The 20,750-nt window shown below is 33.1% G+C and overlaps 2 protein-coding genes across 4 annotated transcripts in view; one reads left to right on the top strand and one right to left on the bottom strand.

Moving 5' to 3' along the window:
* LOC127736618 (dystrobrevin beta-like) overlaps nt 1–20,750 on the bottom strand; it is a 131,523-nt gene that overhangs the window by 68,864 nt on the left and 41,909 nt on the right. For all 3 annotated transcript variants that reach the window (XM_052247184.1, XM_052247191.1, XM_052247177.1), the window contains exon 4: nt 20,403–20,616. In XM_052247184.1, the coding sequence (XP_052103144.1) occupies nt 20,403–20,616 (214 nt within the window). The remainder of the gene's footprint in view (nt 1–20,402; nt 20,617–20,750) is intronic.
* On the top strand, nt 10,070–14,034 carry LOC127736637 (uncharacterized). Its single transcript, XM_052247201.1, has 2 exons — nt 10,070–10,156; nt 12,326–14,034. Exon 2 carries the CDS (start codon nt 12,329–12,331, stop codon nt 14,015–14,017), a length of 1,689 nt encoding a protein of 562 aa, XP_052103161.1. The 5' UTR covers nt 10,070–10,156; nt 12,326–12,328; the 3' UTR covers nt 14,018–14,034.

Here is a 20,750-nt window from a genome sequence, read left to right as displayed (position 1 = left end):
TTTGTGGAGAGTTGTCTCATTGGCAATCATACCACATCTTCCTTTTTTTTATATTGAAGACCTAAAAAGGATTCTATAGACCAAGACATACTCAGGTGACCTATAGTTGCTCAAATCCAAGTCATCTGACTCTGGTAGATAATTGTCTCATTGAAAATCATACCACATTTTCTAGCTTTTAATGAACTAGTCTCAAGGAAACACTCTACAGGAAGACATGTCCACCAATCGTCCTATTCTGACAAGAGTCCAGTCTTTGCTGTTACTCCTATATACCATGTGCTAAGCAGAGAAGCAATAAATACCAATTTTCACGTTTTTGGTTTTACTGGCAGATGATCCAACCCACATGGTCCTGTACTCAAGGAGAGTACCTTACCACAAAACCAATAAAGCTGAGCATGATTTTAACCTACATGTTCACAAGGTAACAGTTTGCAGGAAGACATGTCCCTATATCTGGACACATTATTTTGACTCTGATTAGACAAGTCTTGGCTTTGACCGGGTACTCCTAATCATAAGAAGTAGCAAAAACCACTTTTTTTGTCTTTGGTTTGACCTGGGAGAGATTACAAACCCACATAATCCAGTACTGTATAAGACAATATTACCACCATACTAATGCAGTGGATATATAGTCTCTCAGAATCCAGTGGCTCTTTTCACAAAAAATCTTAAGAGTAAAAATACTTGTAAGTCATACACATTTCAGTATAACTTACGATCAATTTTAATTGCAAGTTTTTTCTGAAAAGAGTCGCAGTACTGTAGAAGACAATATTACCACCATACTAATACAGTGGATATATAGTCTCTCAAAAACAGACCTAATCACAGCAACTTAATATTGACAAATGAACTATGAGGTTAAAGGCATTTGAACTCTGCAAGATCGATAGATATCGATACTCTTTACAATCATTCTATACACCAAATATAGCCTTAACATATTAGACTGGGGTTATATCCCTTTATACTCCTCCACAGGTACATACTTAAGTAAAAGTCGTCTCGCTTATAAGTCAGTAGATGTTTACATGTCAGAAATACAATAGTTTTCTATGTCTGTGTAAAGTTTAATCTAAAAATGTTCAGAAGAGTTGGATTACAAGATTCATGAATAGACATACAGCAGACAGACAGGGGGATTCCTATATACCCCAAAAAACTTAGTTTCTGGTCACTGGTGAAAAAAAATACATAACTTTGCAGCCAATCACAAAAATTTTATATATCTTTTAGGTTTTATAATATACTTAACAAATGACCCATGCCCACTTAACCATATAACTTATAATATTTTGTTTATGTTTGTAAGGACATATATAGGCAATTGTCAAGAAGTGAATAAATCCTGTACCATGTGGATCCTGACAATAAGGCTAAATAACTTACTTATTATATATGTTTAGGTCATGGCATTCAGACCTATACCATGTGAACCCTGACCATACGACTAAATAACTTACATTTTATAAATGTTTAGGTCATGGCATCCAGTAAACCTATACCATGTGGACCGTGTGAAGAAGAAAAAGTAAACACTAAAGCTGACATCTGGTGTTACAACTGTGAAGAAGAATTATGTTCCAGTCATCACAAAAGATCCGAGGAAACATGGGATCATAAAACTATTGATATTAAAAATTATAAACTGTCCATCCAAGCTATCAAAACAGAATGTGACAAACATGGTCAACAACTTAACTTGTACTGCCCAAGTCATTTAATGCCTTGCTGTGATGAATGTATTTCCACTAGTCATTCACAATGTACTGGAATAAAAAGTTTAGCTAGTGTAGTGGAGAAAACCAAAATTGAAAAATCAAAAGAATCTGTAGAGAAAGATATTAACTCCATCTTAAATCTCTTTGATAAAATGGTAAATAATAAATCAACAAACATAAAAACTGGAGAACAACAATGTGAAGGCATAAAGAAATCGATTGTTAAAATACGGAATGAAATAAATAAACATTTGGACTGCTTGGAGGAGAAATTATACAAAGAAACAGACAACCTCTGGGATAAGGAGATATCAACAGCTAGAGATTTCATTTCTGAAGTTGAAGGGAAGAAGAAAAATTTAAAGGAAATGAAAGAACATTTGCATACAGTCACAACAAACAGTTCCAAAATTCATTCATTTCTACGCATACATCAGATTGAACAACAAGTACATCAATGTCAACAATATGTTGACGATCTTGAAAATGATGACAGAGCAAAAAAAATTGACATCAAAATGAAGCAAAATGATGAAATAGAAAACATACTAAGCAAGTCAAGATCACTACAATTCCTGGGAGAAGTAATGGTTGTTAAAACAGAAACAGCCTTGAATAGAGAAACAAGTGTGAGGAGGAAAGCACAAGTACAATCACGACAACAATCCAACATAAACAACATGACAATGAATATTGAGAAAAAGATAGAGATCAACATAAACAAGCAGATTGCTGACATGATTTGTCTGATAGATGAAGAGTAATAGTAGTAGAAGCGTTTGATAAAGTTATCCTATCTGATGGCAAACTTGAGAAACAATTACCTATACCTGGTGAAGCCTGGAGTGTTACCCAGATCAATCAGAACACTATAGCTATATCTTATCCTAGAGAGAGAATCATTAAAGTCTTCAATATGGAGAATGAAACTGTCACCAAAGTTTTCACATTCGACAAAGCATGCTGGGGATTATCATTCTCCAATAATTCCCTGGCTGTAGGTCTGAGTAATGATGAAATCCGTATTATAGACTTGGAAGGAAATACACTTAAGTTTATAAAAGATCAGAACAGATTACACTTGTTTAATATTGTTTATTGTAATGACAGAGTTTACTATATGGACTATAGAGGTCAAACAATATACTGTGTTGATGTATCTGGTAAACAGATCTGGCAACGTGAACAGGGTTTAACGGGAGCATGGGGATTTTGTACAGATACTTATGGTAACATTATTTTTGCAGACTGTTATGCTAGTAGAATAACAGTTATATCAAAAGATGGACAGAATAGTAAAGAACTGATTAGTAAACAGGATGGACTGCTGGCACTTAGGTTTATTTGTTTTAAACATAATGAGTCTTCAGGTTTTATTTGTGATGTCAATGGCACATACTTGGCAAAATTTAATTTATCTTCTGGATAAAATAAACACAGAGGAATCTATTGGTATTACTTGCCTAGGAAACTGTAGAAGTTTAATATAAACTGTGTTGATTTCCTAATATGTGTACTTTAATATATTGTGAGTGGAAATGAAGGCAGTTTTCTAGATTTCTGTAATTTTTATTGTATTGTTGAGTTGCCTTCTCATTAATATCTAAATAACATCGCTTTTTACTCATAAACAACTATAAATTATCATGACTTTCAGTAAAAATAAAATAGAGTTATGATTTTTTTTTAAATGAATTAAGTGTCTGTAATAAACCATTTAACATAATTTTTTTAAATTCCACATATGAATTCTGCTTGTGAAAATACACCAGAAAATAAAATAAATATTGGGGGTAACTGTTTTAAGTTTTGAGATACGATCTGTTGAAATTAACAACATGATTCACCAAAAATACAAAGACTATATAGGGAAATTCAGGTATTTTGACATTATCAAGATTTTCTCATTTATCAATCCACAGAATTTAAAAAAAAATTTATATTCTATTCAAAAATGAATGACGAATCGATTGGTTCAAAGAAAGTCCTTAGCAACAGTGCTACTTTTCAAGCTATGTCCTGTTAAAGTTTAATCTTCAGCGGAAAAAATGAAAATTGTGGGCAATGCTATTGCTGTCTATGGTGACTTCACCATAACTTATAACACTATAAGACTGTTGTGTCCTCTTGCCATATGAAAAGGTTGATTGTGTATCTGCCATTTAGCTAATTATTTTTTGCCACCCAAAAAATCGCCCATTTAGCATTGATAATAAATGTACTGCAAGTGAATCGAAAGAAAGTTGCTGTCAGTTTTCAATAGTCAATTTCATCATGTTTTCATTTATAGTCTATCTAATGAAACTTTTTAATGCAAATAGCAAGATAGATTGTACATTCTTCAATCTTTTCATGATAAAGCATTTATCATGAAAAGATTGAAGAACGTACAATGTTCTGTACCTTCTTTGTCATGTTTGTAGGTATTGCCCTGCTCATTTTTACAAATCAAATATTAAAAGTTACTATTAACTAGAGGCTCTCAAGAGCCTCAGCAAGTGTCGCTCACCTGATTCTACTTTGGTTTTGGAAATCATGTAAAAATAGATTAAAATCATAATAGATACCCTTATAATGATTGAGACCAAATTCGGTTTAATAGTGGCTGCGTAATTTAATCAAAAGCAGAAGACTTTTGTAAAGTTTACAGAAATTACCAATAAATTCATTGAAATTGTAGAAAATGACTTTATAAGGACAATGACAAATCAGCTACAAAGTAACAACACTTGGTCAGCACCTCAAAAGAAACATTCATACCATGTTTGGTTTCAATCCATTAAGCGGTTTTCTAAAAGAAGACATTTGTATTTACCCATAGGGTCCTTTGCTAAACTAAGTCACCCGTTGGCAGCCATCTTGGTTGATGGATTTGCTACAAAGTAACAACACTTGGTCAGCACCTCATAAGGAACATTCATGCCATGTTTGGTTTCATTCCATTTAGTGGTTCTCTAAAAGAAAACATTTGTATGTATTTCCCATAGGGTCCTATGTTAAACTAAGTCCCTGCTGGCGGCCATCTTGGATGATTGATGGTCTACAAAGTTACAACACTTGGACCTCACCTCATAAGGAACATTCATGCCATGTTTTATTTCATTCCATTTAGTGGTTCTCTAAAAGAAGACATTTCTATGTATTTCCCATTGGGTCCTATGTTAAACTAAGTCCCTCTCTGGCGGCCATCTTAGATGATGGATGGACTTCAAAGTAACAACACTTGGTCAGCACCTCATAAGGAACATTTATGCCTTGTTTGGTTTCATTCCATTTAGTGGTTCTCTAAAAGAAGACATTTGTATGTATTGTCCATAGGGTCCTATGTTAAACGAAGTCCCCTGCTGGCGGCCATTTTGGATAATGGATCAGCTACAAAGTAACAACACTTGGTCAGCACCTCATAAGGAACATTCATGCCATGTTTGGTGTCATTCCATTCAGTGGTTCTCTAAAAGAAGACATTTGTATTTATTGTCCATAGGGTCCTATGTTAAACAAAGTCTCCCGCTGATGGCCATCTTGGATGATGGATCAGCTACAAAGTAACAACACTTGGTCAGCACCTCATAAGGAATATTCATGCCATGTTTGGTTTCATTCCATTCAGTGGTTCTCTAGAAGAAGTTCAAAATGTAAAAATTTAACGACAAAGACGACTGACGCCAAGTGATGAGAAAAGCTCACATGGCCCTTTGGGCCAGGTGAGCTAAAAATAAATTTGAGAATGGAAATTGTTTAATAGTTTGATTTGTCCCAGTTAACACAGAGTTGACAGAATAATGTTGCTCCTTTTCTTTTACTACATGATAAAGCATGATATATTTATAATGTTTACCAGCTGAAAGATTTGCAGTACCAAAGGAACATATTTCTTGAAACTGTTGAAGGTCTGGTGGAGAAAACTGTATACTATCTTTAAAAAGTATATGGCTGTAATAAGGTAAAAAAACTGTTGTTTCTTTTCTTTTTTTGGCAGTTGTGTTGTGTTTCTTTCTTCAACTTGTAAATGTAGTCTTAAATCAAATATTTTCAGCAAGGGTTACCTGCCCTTTACTAGATTTAGATATTTCAGTTTTACACCAGAAACTGTACAGAAATATTTATGACAAAAGAGATGATTTTACTTTCTCTGTTGTTATTTTTCCTCTTTTGAACAGTGACATTCCTTTGGCACCGTCTTACGGTGTTTATATATCTCAACTCTTTCATTATGCACGTGTCTGTAGTGATTATTTGAATTTCAATGAGTGAAATCTATGTATTACTGGTAAATTATGGTCAGGGATTTCAATACCACAAATTACTTAAAACCTGTACTAAATTCTGCCATAGATACAAGATTTGGTTTGCAAGTTTGGCTTCTGCTGTAGAAAACTTATTTCAAATGGAATAGCACATGCTAGATTTTATGGTGATGTTGTTCACCGAGCCCAGAAACAATCAGGGTAAACATATCAATCTTTTTTAAAAGGTTACAAATTCAACGCTGTAATTAGATCTTTGAATATTGTTTTTATTGAAATGAATATTGATTTTGTTATCAGTAAAATAAAACCATACTAAATATTATTGTTACACACACTTTCACGATATTACAATCTGTGGATACCTATATTTTGGCATTGCACGAGGTCATGTTTTTCTCTGACTGTTATTGACGTCATTACACTAAATCCATTATTGGATGTGGATGTGTACTGATTGATATTTTAGTTTTAGATAAATGATTTTTTTTATTAGTTGTAATTGGCTTTGAACTAGCTGTCAGTAACTGCAAGTACCCTGTACTTTATTTCTTTTTTTGTAAGGGATGTATAAATACCCTGTCAAGTCTGGTCTGTGTTTTCATTAGAAGTTTTTTGCTTTCTATCAATCTGACGAGTTTAGCCCTTTTCAACTGATTTTTATAGTTTGTTTTTATGTTGTGCTGTAACACCCTTGTCCTGGGTGAGGGGAGGGTTGAGCATGTTTAACCCAGCCACATTCTTATTCGGCCTTTTATAGCTGACTATACAGTATGGGTTTTCTCATTGTTGAAGGTCGTACGGTTGCCTATAATAGCTTACATCCACTCCATTTGAGCTTTGGTGGATAGTTGTCTCATTGGCATCCATACCACATCTACATATTTTTATATTGTGTTCTGTTACCCCCTTGGTATCTTCTTATTTTTTATTAAAATATGAAGCATGCTCCCTTAACTGCACATTTAAAACATTTCTTTTTTCAAGGGTTCAAAATACAAGTATGCTTGGTTGAAAAAAACATGAACCATAATTGCTAATTTTTCACCTGTATAAGAGTGTTAAGCAGGATACTATCCCAAAACCAACTTGCAAAAAAAAAAAAGTTTGTAAATATGACCTTGATCTTGACCTATTGACCTGAAAATCAATAGCAATCTTCCACTTTGCTATATCTGCCATCTGTATAAGTTTCATTCAAATTAAACAGTGGAAACTCAAGTTACCAGTTGGAAACCCTTTTTACCCAAATTCTCCTATATTTGGTAACAGTGACCTTGAACTTAGACCTATTGATCTCAAATTCAAAAGCTTTTCCCCCCTTTCCCTTATCATCCATCTGTATAAGTTTCATTCCAATCATACAAGTGAAACCCAGCTCAAGTTACCATCTGGAAACCATTTCCCCAAAATTTTCCTTGTTTTAGTAACAGTGACCTTGACCTTTAATCTAATGGCCCCAATATCATAAGACTTCTTCTTTTTCTCAATATCCCAATGATCTCAATCCTTACTATGCAAAGTCATCATGCCAAATACTTTTATTATTTTGCAAAAATATGCAAATGAACTATAAATTGCTTCTACAACAGAGAAGTAGCAGTAGGGTATGTTGGTAAGGAGGTGACAGTGAGTGTGGATAATAATGACAAAAAAGAAGTGTACCCCTTGACAACTTATGGACATTTTTTTCCACCTAATTTTAGGTAGATAGGATGCTGGACATACACTTTATGTGTCCTGGGCAGATGGCAGTCCACGAGTATTTGCTTTATCCCTGAAAAGCTTCCATTGAAAGAATCAAAGTGCTTGTGAGCACTGCAGGGTAAATAAAGATTATTCATTTTGCAGTTGTAATTAAAAAAAAAATAAATTCATGCACTATACACAATTCAAGTAATTTTCTCGACATGGTAAGGTTATACACATACACATCATCTTGTAACTTGAACATCTGAGTATATATTTCATTGATAGATTTCTTGAAATATTCATGGATAATATGTGAAGTATGTTGTGTTCAATGCACTATGTCATGTATGTCTTGTTTATCTCAAAAGAAGTGATAAAGTCTGGAAAATTATATTATTAAATTGATATTCATAGCAAGCCAGCCACATAAGTGTTTTGATTCATCACCTCAAAACCTTCCTCTCTACAGTAGTCTTTTGAAGACCATTTTAGTTAAAACTTTTTATGATATTTGATTGAACTTGTCCTCAAACCAGATATACTAACACTAATGGAATATATGTAATTCTTTACCATTTAAACCTTTTATTTATCTAAACCATGGCAACGCTCAGCTTGAAAGTTGAATTTTGCTGACCATATGATGCACATATAAAACTGGGAAAAAAATAGCATTGTTTGTATGGTTAATAAATTAATGGATGAAAACAGCTGAAGCCGCTAACCTGTCTGCACCCAGTATGACCTCAAATCAAAAACTTTATTTCAATCTGAAAACCTGGTTGAAAATCAGAACAGGGTATTTCATTGTTCATTTCCTATCTAATATAATATACTACTCTACAATGTCTGCAATGTCCTATTACAATGATATATAGGAAAGAGCTGAATATTTCACCCATGTACATATAGGTGTTTTTCTTTATTTACTTTACAAAAAAGGGAAATTATCTGGATGCATGTGTTTTTGTCTAAAGGAGGTCTAGGGATATAATGAGAATAAGGTTAATTGGTCTTCATAATAGAATGATCTTTATTTCTACAAAATTTAATTAACAAGAGTGCACAAGCTGAAATGTCGCCTGTTTTACTTATCATTGAATTCATGTTGAAAGTCTGTAATATGAAGGTTTTACTACAAGTATCAAATAAACTTAACAATATCAATTTTCTATGAAAATGAGGCCATAGTAAGATGAACCATGCGAGACAGACATGTGCACCTTACAATCATTCCATACACCAAATATAGTGATCCTATCAGTACCTGAGAAACAAAATAAACCACAAAATCTTAACAATGACCAATGAACCATAAAAATAAGGTCAAGGTCATATGAACCCTTACAATCATTCCATACAACAAATAAAATTGACCTATTGCTTATAGTATCTGATAAGTTAACAAAATTATGAAAACTTATCATTGAATAATGAACAATATCACCACATCTGCTTTTTTTAACATGAAAATGAGGTCAAGGTCATATGAACCCTGCCAGACATATATGTACACCTTACAATCATTCCATACACCAAATACAATTGACCTATTGCTTATAATTTATAATATCTGAGAAATAGACCAAACCACAAAAACTAGTGTCCAATGAACCATGAAAATGAGGTCAAGGTAAGATGAAACCTGCAAGTCAGACATGTACACCTTATAATAATTCCATATACTAAATAATGTGGTCTTATTGCTTATAGTATCTGAGAAATAGACCAAACCACAAAATCTTAACAGTGTCCAATGAACCATGAAATTAAGGTCAAGGTCAGATGAAACCCGCCAGTCGGACATGTACACCTTACAATCATTCCATACACCAAATATAGTTGACCTACTGCTTACAGTATCTGAGATACAGACTTGACCATATAACTTTTAACTTTGATCACTGATCCATGGTATGAGGATGAGGTCAGGTGAACCCTACCTGACGGACATGTAGACCTTGCAAGGAACCCATACACCAAATATAGTATTCCTCTTACTCAAATAAGGGAGTATTTCACTTTTCCAAAACAATGTAATTTTTTTTTTCAAGCAGTCACTGAACCATGAAAATGAGGTCAAGGACAATGGGCATATGACAGAATGAAACTTCGTAACATAAGGTATCTGCATACAAGGTATGAAGCATCAAGGTCTTCTACCTTCTGACATATAAAGCTTTATACAAATAGTTTACTAAAATTCAATTACAGAAATATTCAACATTTACTGCAAATAGTTCAAATTTGATAAAATTTTCTGGAACAAGAAAAAAAGAGTTCATTCATTTTTAACATAATCAATGTATTATATTCTCTTTTATTATCTATATCATTTAAATGTTTACTTATGATACCTGGTGGTGTAATTTAAATGTTAACTGATTATCTTGGTCAGGTATAAACATTAACTTCCTAGTAGACCAACATATTGTAAAATGGAAGACAAAAATACTCGGATGAAGTGACTGTAAGCTAAATCAAAAGGTATTTAGTTGAAAAATACTTTATCTTCTACTTTTGACAATGTATTGAAAGCCTATATCACTTTTATGCCATTAAAAATACGTATCATTTATATAACGTTATTGTGTGAAACCTCAGAAAGTTATATACTATAAATAATAGAACAAATAGGGACAAAATAAACTAAAATTTAAATTGGGGAAATATGGCAAAAATATTTATTTTACTTGAATGTTTTCATTGGTTTTTTTTATCTGTTCCAAACATTACCTGGTCAACATTTCCAAACAAAATTCCTCAAAAATGAGGGGTCTAATTGGCAATCATAATACATCTCCTTATTTCTATTTTGATCTAAGCTTGAAAACTTTAAAGAACATAAAAATTACTGAAACATGAAAACCATGCAAAGGTTAGATAGACAAGTACACCTATAAATGATTATATTTACCAAATGAATACTCTCATTGGCAATCATACCAGATATCATTATTCTTATTGAGACATTACTCATTGTAAAAGAGATGAACCCTGAAAACAGACATGGACATCTTATAATCATTCTAAACATTTAATAAAGTTGAACTTTTGCTCATAGTATCTGAGAAACAGACCTAATAAGGAAAACCTTTTACAATGAACAATGAATCAACTTGATCAAATGAACCATTATCTTGTTATGAGGTCAGATGAACACTGAAAACATATATGGACACCTTATAATCATTCTATACATTTAATAACATTAATCTATTGTTTATAGTATCCGAGGATGGATGTATTAGTTTTTTTTTTTTATGTCCAATGACAAATAATTAAAAACACCTTAAAAGTGATATAAATATGAACCCTACTTTTTATTAGACCAACACACTGAACCTGACTTTAATCATGCTACTTCACAAGGTAACAGTCTACAGTAATACATGTCAATATATTGTCCTATTCCAATACATTATTCCGACTCTGAGACCAGTTTTTGTTGTTAATCCTAAATACAATATGATTAGCAGAGAAGCCACAAATACTTATTTTCAAGTCTTTGGTTTTACTCATGGATGATCATACCCACATGATCCTGTATTCAAGGAGGATGCTACAAAAACAATGAGGCTGAGCTTGATTTTAACATGCAAATTCAAGAGGAAGACATGTCCCCCTATTTGAACACATTATTTTGACTCTTAAGCAGACCGGTCTTGGCTACTTACCCTTAACATAATTAAAAGTAGCTAATACTAATTTTCAAGTCTTTGGTTTAACCCAGGAGAGGATCAAATTCACAAACTCAAGTACTCACGAAGGGCACATTAAGGCCAGACCACTGAGGTGTTTATATAGTCTCTCATAAACAGACCAGGTGAGAGTTTTTTTGCTCAGTGATGAAGGCCTCACTGTGACTTTGAGATGAAGAACAGCAATAACAGCGCTGTTCCTTTACTTTTTGTGTATTTTTTTACTGTGCATGTACTGATTTTGTGTCATGGATGGATACCCCATATCCTTTGTTTTTCTAATCAGGGAGACTTAATTTTGACTAATGAAACTTCAAAATGAGGTCAAAGGCATGTGAACCCTGCAAGATAGATATATCATTTGACTGGGATTATATCCCTTTATACTCCTCCACAGGCAGTTTGCTATGTCTGTGTAAGTTTAATTAATATCCATTCTGCATGTTAGGAAGAGTTGTAGAAAGAGTGGCCTTACAAGGCACAACAACAGACATACAGCAGAGGAACAGATGGGTATTATTAATTATACTGTTTCTTTCAAACAGTCAGTGAACCATTAGAATAAGGCCAAGGAGTCTTATAGACTTATTCTAGACTGTAATGTCAGATCTTATACAAGATATTAATTATCCAGCTTTTCAACCTTATGAAATATAAATCCTCACAAAAATAGTTTACACCATTGCTGAATCAGCATCCCATTATACCTAGCAGCTGTGACTTCTACATCGTTCTTGGGGAGTGAGATAAAAAAAAATCATGTGCTTTCATGTCAGTTTAATTTTTACACATAAATTTAGATATTATTAAGTTACTGCATCAATTAAACCTTTGACATACGAAACCTGACCACAAAACCACATGCAAGAGCCAATTGCATCAGGTAGTGAATAAATCTGGTACCATGTGGACCCTGACTATAAGGCTAAATAACTTACATTTTATATATATGTAGGTCATGGCATCCAGTAAGCCTATACCATGTGGACCTTGTCAAGAAGGAAAAGTAAACACTAAAGCTGACATCTGGTGTTACAACTGTGAAGAAGGATTATGTTCAATATGTTCTGGTCATCATAAAAGATTCAAAGCAATACGTGATCATAAAACTATTGATATCAAAAGTTATAAACCCTCAATCAAAGCTATCAAAACCAAATGTGACAAACATGGTCAACAGCTAAACTTGTACTGTCCCAGTCATTTGATGCCTTGTTGTGATGAATGTATTTCCACTAGTCATTCTAAATGTACTGGAATAAAAAGTTTAGCAGGTGTAGTGGATAAAACAGAGATTGACAAATCTAAAGAATCTGTAGAGAAAGATATCAACTCCATCTTACATCTCTTGAATAAAATGGTAAATAATAAATCAACAAACATCAAAACTGGAGAACAACAATGTGAAGACATAAAGGAATCAATTGTTAAAATACGGAATCAAATAAATAAATATTTGGACTGCTTGGAGGAGAAATTATACAAAGAAACAGACAACCTCTGGGATAAGGAGATATCAACAGCTAGAGATTTCATTTCTGAAGTTGAAGGGAAGAAGAAAAATTTGAAGGAAATGAAAGAACATTTGCATGCAGTCACAACACATGATTCAAAACTCCTATTATTTCTAAGAGTACATCAGATGGAACAACAAGTACATCAATGTCAAAAATATGTTGATGATCTGGATTACGATGACAGGGCTAAAGAATTTGAAATCAAAATGAAGCAAAATGATGAATTAGAAAACATACTAAAGAAGTTAGGATCACTAGAATTCCTGGGAGAAGTAACAGTTGTTAAAACAGAAACAGGCTTTAACAGAGAAACGAGTGTGAAGGGGAAGGCACAAGTAGAATCACGTGAACAATCCAATATAAACAACATGATAATGAATATTGAGACAAAGATAAAGATCAACATAAAGAAGGATATAAGTGACATGATTTGTCTGATGGATGGAAGAGTTATAGTAGTGGACCAGTGGGGTAAACTTAACCTACTTACTTCTGATGGCAAACTACAGAAACAGTTACCTATACCTGATGGAGCCTACTGTGTTACACAGATCAATCAGGACACTATAGCCATAACTTATCCTGAGGAGAAAGCCATTAAGATATTCAATATGGAGAATGAAACAGTTACCAAAGTTATCACATTAGACAAAGGATGCTATGGTTTATCATTCTCCAATAATTCTCTTGCTGTAGGTTTGAATGAGAATAATGATGATGGAGAAATCTGTATTGTAGACTTTGAAGGAAATACACTGAAGTCAATACAAGTTGAGAGTGAATCATACCTGTTTAACCTTGTTTACTGTAATGACAGAGTAATCTATAGTGACTATGGTGGTGAAGCAGTATACTGTTATGATGGATCAGGTAAACAGATCTGGCAATATACACAGGATTTATCAGGACCATTTGGACTATGTACAGATACTTATGGTAACATCATTGTAGCAGACTATGTCTTAAGTAAAATATTAGTAATATCAAAAGACGGACAGAATAGTAAAGAACTGATCTGTAAAAAGGGTAGGCTGGATGATCCTAAGTTTGTTTGTTTTAAATTTAATGAGTCATCAGGTTTTATTTGTGATGGCATGTATTTGACAAAATTCAATTTATCTTATAAATAGAATATGAAGAACACATACTTCATATAGTGTACAGTACATCAAGTATCTCTACATTTCATTAAACCATGGTTTAGGCAGAATAAAATTTTTTTAATAATGAATTCTAGAGACAACTCAAATAAATTCACAATTCAAATCCTCTTACTATTCTATTATCTAGAAGAAACAAATTATGTTTCATTCAAATTTGATCAGCCATCAATATGAACATGCTGTACCATCACCTTTAAGCAGTTTATCATTTTATAATTTCTACCATTTGATGATAATTCATAAATGGCAGTAAGACTAGGTCACTGTCTAACATATGCCGGAAATGATTTTGGATATTAAGCTTTATTTAGAGTCGGTACATTCAAACATACAAACATAAGCTCTTGTAACCAACAAGAAACATATAAGACATACAAATACAGTTATAAATACCCACATTATATACAACAAATATTCACATTTTGTTCTTATGTTGTACTGTTACACCACTGTCCCAAGTTAGGGGGAGGGTTGGGCGCCCTCTAACATGTTTAACCCCGCCACATTCTGTATGTGCCTGTCCCAAGAGAGGAGCCTGTAATTTAGTGGTTGTCGTTTGTTTCTGTGTATCATTATTGTTTTTCGTTCATTATTTTGTACATAAATCAGGCGGTTAGTTTTTTCGTTTGAATTGTTTTACATTTGTCATTTCGGGGCCTTTTTTAGCTGACTATGCGGTATGGGTTTTGCTCATTTTTGAAGGCTGTACGGTGACCTATAGTTGTTAATTTCTGTGTCATTAGGTCTCTTGTGGAGAGTTGTCTCCTTGGCAATTATACCACATCTTCTTATTTTTATATATACAAGCTATTAGAGAAATTCAAGCCTTTAAAAACCCTAAACAAAAGTTTCACAAGAGTGCAAACGCTGACATGTCTTGCCTGCTTTACTAACCATGATTAATTTTATGTTGATAGTCCTAAATATAAAGTTTCACTACAAGTATCATATAAACTTGACAGCACATCCAAGAAAATGAGGTCATTCCAATCACCAAATATAGTTAACCAATTGATTATAGTATAAGACCAAAATCCTAAAACTCACCATTTACCAATGAACCATTAAAAATAAGGTCAAGGTCAGATGAAACCTGCCAGACTGACATGTACACCTTACAATCATTACCATACACTAAATATAGTTGATCTATTGCTTATAGTATTAGAAAAACATACCAAAACACAATAAAATGCTCCGCAGGGCGCAGCTTGATACGACCGCAGAGGTCGAACCCTGAACAGTTGGGGCAAGTATGGACACAACATTCAAGCTTGATACAGCTCTGAATTTGGATTGTGATTAAATATTTGACACAGCATAGGTTTCTGACACAGAATGAATGTGGTCTAAGAACTTAAAAATTTTAAATTGGACATTCACCTATTATGGTCCAATATCCAAAATCTAAATACATGGTTAGATTCAGCATATCAAAGAACCCCAAGAATTCAATTTTTGATGAAATCAAACAAAGTTTAATTTTGGACCCTTTTGAACTCAATGTGGACAAAAATGATAACAGGGCCCAAAAATCAAAAATCTAAATACATGGTTAGATTCAGCATATCAAAGAACCCCATATATTCAATTTTTGTTGAAATCAAACAAAGTTTAATTTTGGACCCCGATTTGGACCAACTTGAAAACTGGGCCCATAATCAAAAATCTAAATACATGTTTAGATTCAGCATATCAAAGAACCCTAAAAATTCAATTTTTGTTAAAATCAAACTAAGTTTAATTTTGGACCCTTTGGACCTTTATGTAGACCAATTTGAAAACGGAACCAAAAATTAAGAATCTAAATACACGGTTAGATTCGGCATATCAAAGAACCCCAATAATTCAATTTTTGATGAAATCAAACAAAGTTAAATTTTGGACCCTTTGGACTTCAATGTGGACCAATTTAAAAACGGGGCCCAAAATCCAAAAACTTAATACACGGTTAGATTCAGCATATTACAGAACCCCATATATTCAATTTTTGTTGAAATCAAACAAAGTTTAATTTTGGACCCCGATTTGGACCAACTTGAAAACTGGGCCCATAATCAAAAATCTAAATACATGGTTAGATTCAGCATATCAAAGAACCCCATATATTCAATTTTTGTTGAAATCAAACAAAGTTTAATTTTGGACCCCGATTTGGACCAACTTGAAAACTGGGCCCATAATCAAAAATCTAAATACATGGTTAGATTCAGCATATCAAAGAACCCCATATATTCAATTTTTGATGAAATCAAACAAAGTTTAATTTTGGACCCTTTTGATCTCAATGTGGACAAAGTTGATAACGGGGCCCAACAATCAAAAATCTAAATACATGGTTAGATTCAGCATATCAAAGAACCCCATATATTCAATTTTTGTTGAAATCAAACAAAGTTTAATTTTGGACCCCGATTTGGACCAACTTGAAAACTGGGCCCATAATCAAAAATCTAAATACATGGTTAGATTCAGCATATCAAAGAACCCCATATATTCAATTTTTGTTGAAATCAAACAAAGTTTAATTTTGGACCCCGATTTGGACCAACTCGAAAACTGGGCCCATAATCAAAAATCTAAATACATGGTTAGATTCAGCATATCAAAGAACCCCATATATTCAATTTTTGTTGAAATCAAACTAAGTTTAATTTTGGACCCTTTGGACCTTTATGTAGACCAATTTGAAAACAGAACCAAAAATTAAGAATCTAAATACACGGTTAGCTTCGGCATATCAAAGAACCCCAATAATTCAATTTTTGATGAAATCAAACAAAGTAAAATTTTGGACCCTTTGGACCTCAATGTGGACCAATTTAAAAACGGGGCCCAAAATCCAAAAACTTAATACACGGTTAGATTCAGCGTATTAAAGAACCCCAAGAATTCAAGAATAAAACCCCATTGAAATTGATCAAGAAATAAGCAATTTATACGAAGTATCTTCTTTTGCACAATACTGTGCAATTGATTATTTCTTGCTATTGCGCAATACTGTACAATTGACAATTTCTTGCTATTGCGCAATATTGTGCTATTGGATATTTCTTGCTATTGCGCAATACTGTGCAATTGAAGATTTCTTGCTATTGCGCAATACTGTGCAATTGAAGATTTCTTGCTATTGTGCAATACTGTGCAATTGAAAATTTCTTGCTATTGCACAATACTTATTATATAATAATTTACACATCCTGTTTGGTGTGTATCTCCTACCATATCATTATTATTTGCTTTTAAATATAAATCAGAAATAACCAACTTAAAATGGAAAATTTTAAAAGAAAAAAAAAAGGAAAAAAAGAAAAAAAAAAGAAAAAAAAAAATCCCCCCCCAAAATTTTTTGAACCCCCTTATGATTCATCACCCCCAAACTCAATCTCAGCCTTCCCTTTGTGGTATGGTACCTTGCAGTACAATTTCAGAGAGATCCATACACTTGAACACAAGTTATTGTCTGGAAACTAGAAAAATGCTTATTTTTGGCCCCTTTTTGGCCCCCCAATTCCTAAACGTTTCCGGCAATTACCCCCAAACTCAATTCCAGCTTTCCCTTTGTGATATGGAACCTTGTAGTACAATTTCAGAAATATCCAAACACTTACACACAAGTTATTGTCATGAAACTAGAAAAATGCTTGTTTTTTGCCCCTTTTTTGGCCCCTAATTCCTAACATTTTGAGGCAATTACCCCCAAAATCAATTACAGCCTTCCCTTTGTGATATGGAACCTTGTTGTACAATGTCAGAGAGATCCATACACTTACACACAAGTTATTGTCTGGAAGTTACAAAAATGCTTATTGTTGGCCCCTTTTTGGCCCCTAATTCCTTAACTGTTGGTACCATAACCCCCAAAATCAATCCCAACCTTCCTTTCATGGTATTGAACCTTATGGTAAAATTTCATGGAGATCCATTCACTTAAACTAAAGTTAGAGTGCGAAAACCAATGTGTCTTCGGACGACGCCGGACGACGACGCCGGACGACGACGACGACGACGACGACGACGACGCCAACGTCATACCAATATACGACCAAAAAATTTTCAATTTTTGCGGTCGTATAAAAACTGATCATTGACCAATGAACCGTGAAAGTACGGTCAAGGTCCGATGAAACCTGACAGTCGAATATGTACACCTTACAATCATTCCACACACCAATATAATTGACCAACTGCTTACTGTATCTTAGTAAAATGGACCTAATCACATAACTTTAACCTTGATCCCTGATCCATAAAATAAGGTCAAGATCAGGTTAGCTCTGTCTGACAGACATATAGACCTTGCAAGGAACCACTATATACCAAATATAGTTATCCTATTACTCATTATAAGTGAGAAATTTGCATGAAAAAAACCCAACTTTTTTCAAGCAGTCTCTGAACCATGACAGAAACTTTGTATCATAAGGAATCTGTATACAAAATATGAAGACTTGAGGTCTTTTATCTTCTGAAATATAAAGCTTAATACAAATAGTTTACACCACCGCCGTCATATTGTAATCCTTATGTCTCGCATTCTGCGATTTTGCTAGCAGGCAAGACAATTAAACTACAGTAATTAAAAAGCTAGTCTATGTTTGCATTAGCTGCGGAACTGTAGCTCTTTTGTTTCTTATGATTTTTTTTGACAATTTGCGGATCTATGGACCATAAGAGCTACATTTGCATAAGCAATACATTGTTTAGAATCACTATAGAAATTTAACATGCAGCATTGTAGTTATAAGCACTAAAATGTAAAGCTGTAGCATCATCAGATCTCATAAAAAAATCTCTGAAAACAATTTCACAATATTTAATCTGGGTATGCTTTTAAGATCTGGGGTTGACCTGGGTACTCTTAATTACTTTATTTTTAAAATGGGTATTTTTCCTAACATTAAACCCACCCAGGATAAGTCCCTATAGTACCAAGGACAACAATGACCAACATTACTTCTTTCCATTTTCATTTCATTCATATACTTTATCTATCAACATACAGGCCAAATGTATACTTCTCATGTTTTCTCCATATTAACAATGATTAACCAAGGAGTTTTGACTAGTTAAGCTATAACCTTTCAGTCTTTCTCTACCACAAATCATGATGTCTGCTTTCCCAAATTCTTATAGTGTAATTAATATTACTCCCAATATTGAAAATTATCTGTGGCCAGGTGTATATAATATACATAATACTGTGAAAAGGGAGACAACCAATTCTAAATGTTACTTGTGTTGTTTCCCCTCTCTCTCTATTTAATGATACGTTTGTAATCCTGCTTTATAATTATAGAATAACTAATCAAAGAATTCAAATAGAGAAAAATATTCAACGAGTGACCGAACAACACATTAATTCACGAATGCGCGTAGCGCATGAGTTAATTATCAGTGTTGTTCGGTCACGAGTTGAATATTTTTCGATATTTGAATTCTTTGATTAGTTATTCTTTTTATTACATTGGCAAATGGCTTTTTTTAATGAAATTAATGTAGAAAATGTAAGGAACTATATCTTTTTTCTATGCATTCACAATTTGTTTTGATCCGACGTTATCGACGTCTTGACAACGCCTATTGTTGTATGACGTCAGAGAGTGAAATAACCACGTTTATTTCACATGTGAAATTATCGGTTTTTATTTGACTGGGAAATCAATGTAATTCAATGCTACCAATGTAATAATGACCCTTAATTGGTTCAATAACTATATTGTATTGTAAACAAATATGAGTGTAATGTATTTTAATGGATTTCAATGGATATTTTGTAAATATTACATATCTCAATACTGAAAATGTTGTTTCTGTTTATTACCCTTAAAATTTCTGTTTTCTATTGAAAAATCCACTCTGTTTACCTATTTTTTTTGTTTTCCATGTCAATTTTCTATACTTATGATATTTTATTGCCAATTTGTAACCTTCTTACTTTTTTTGTACAATCTAATCATTTCCAACTTAAATTTTTTGTAACAATATAACTATAGTCATGGATTATTAATAAGAGAAAGCTTATTCTGTGTAACTGCACAAATAATAACCTGACTTCAACAGACAGTATTTAAGGTACTTTTCAAGGCTCTGTGATTCCTTTCTACTATATCTGACGTCAACATACATAGAAATGAGAAGACATCTTTCTAATACTGTCAATTCAGAAATTATTGCGTGCATTTATTATTGCGATTTTGTCATTTTAGACTTAAATGTCATTTAAATTTTTACGATTTTGAGAAAAATCCTGTTTAATTCATATAAAATATTTCAAAATGCAAGTTTAAATTATTGCGTTTACAACTCTGTCGCATTTTTCGCAATAATAAAAACCTCGCAGTAATCATACCTGTCATAAGCTCCAACCAGCCAGTTTAATAACATCTGTACACATTGATTAGAGTCGACCTGTTGTGATAACGGTAATCGTTTGTTCAGGTGGACATATATACTATTTAACACAGACTCTACTCGGGAGGAATTCAGTTCTGAATCGGGTTCTAAAGTGTTTAGTCCATTCTCTCTGAAAGCTTCTATAATGTTCCATATATCTACTACTGAAACTGAAATGAAACAGTTATTAACTTGACTTATTTGAATTAAATGATTCTTTTAATCATTATGAAGTAATTTACTTATCATATTGGACCTATAAATATATAATTTTGTTTTTGTTCAAATGCAATCTTTACAATCA

This window comes from Mytilus californianus, unplaced genomic scaffold (genome assembly GCF_021869535.1).
Source record: "Mytilus californianus isolate M0D057914Y unplaced genomic scaffold, xbMytCali1.0.p SCAF_1, whole genome shotgun sequence".
NCBI classification, from domain to species: domain Eukaryota; kingdom Metazoa; phylum Mollusca; class Bivalvia; order Mytilida; family Mytilidae; genus Mytilus; species Mytilus californianus.
The sequence above is the reverse complement of the archived record's forward strand: the minus strand, read 5'-3'. Positions and strand labels throughout refer to the sequence as shown.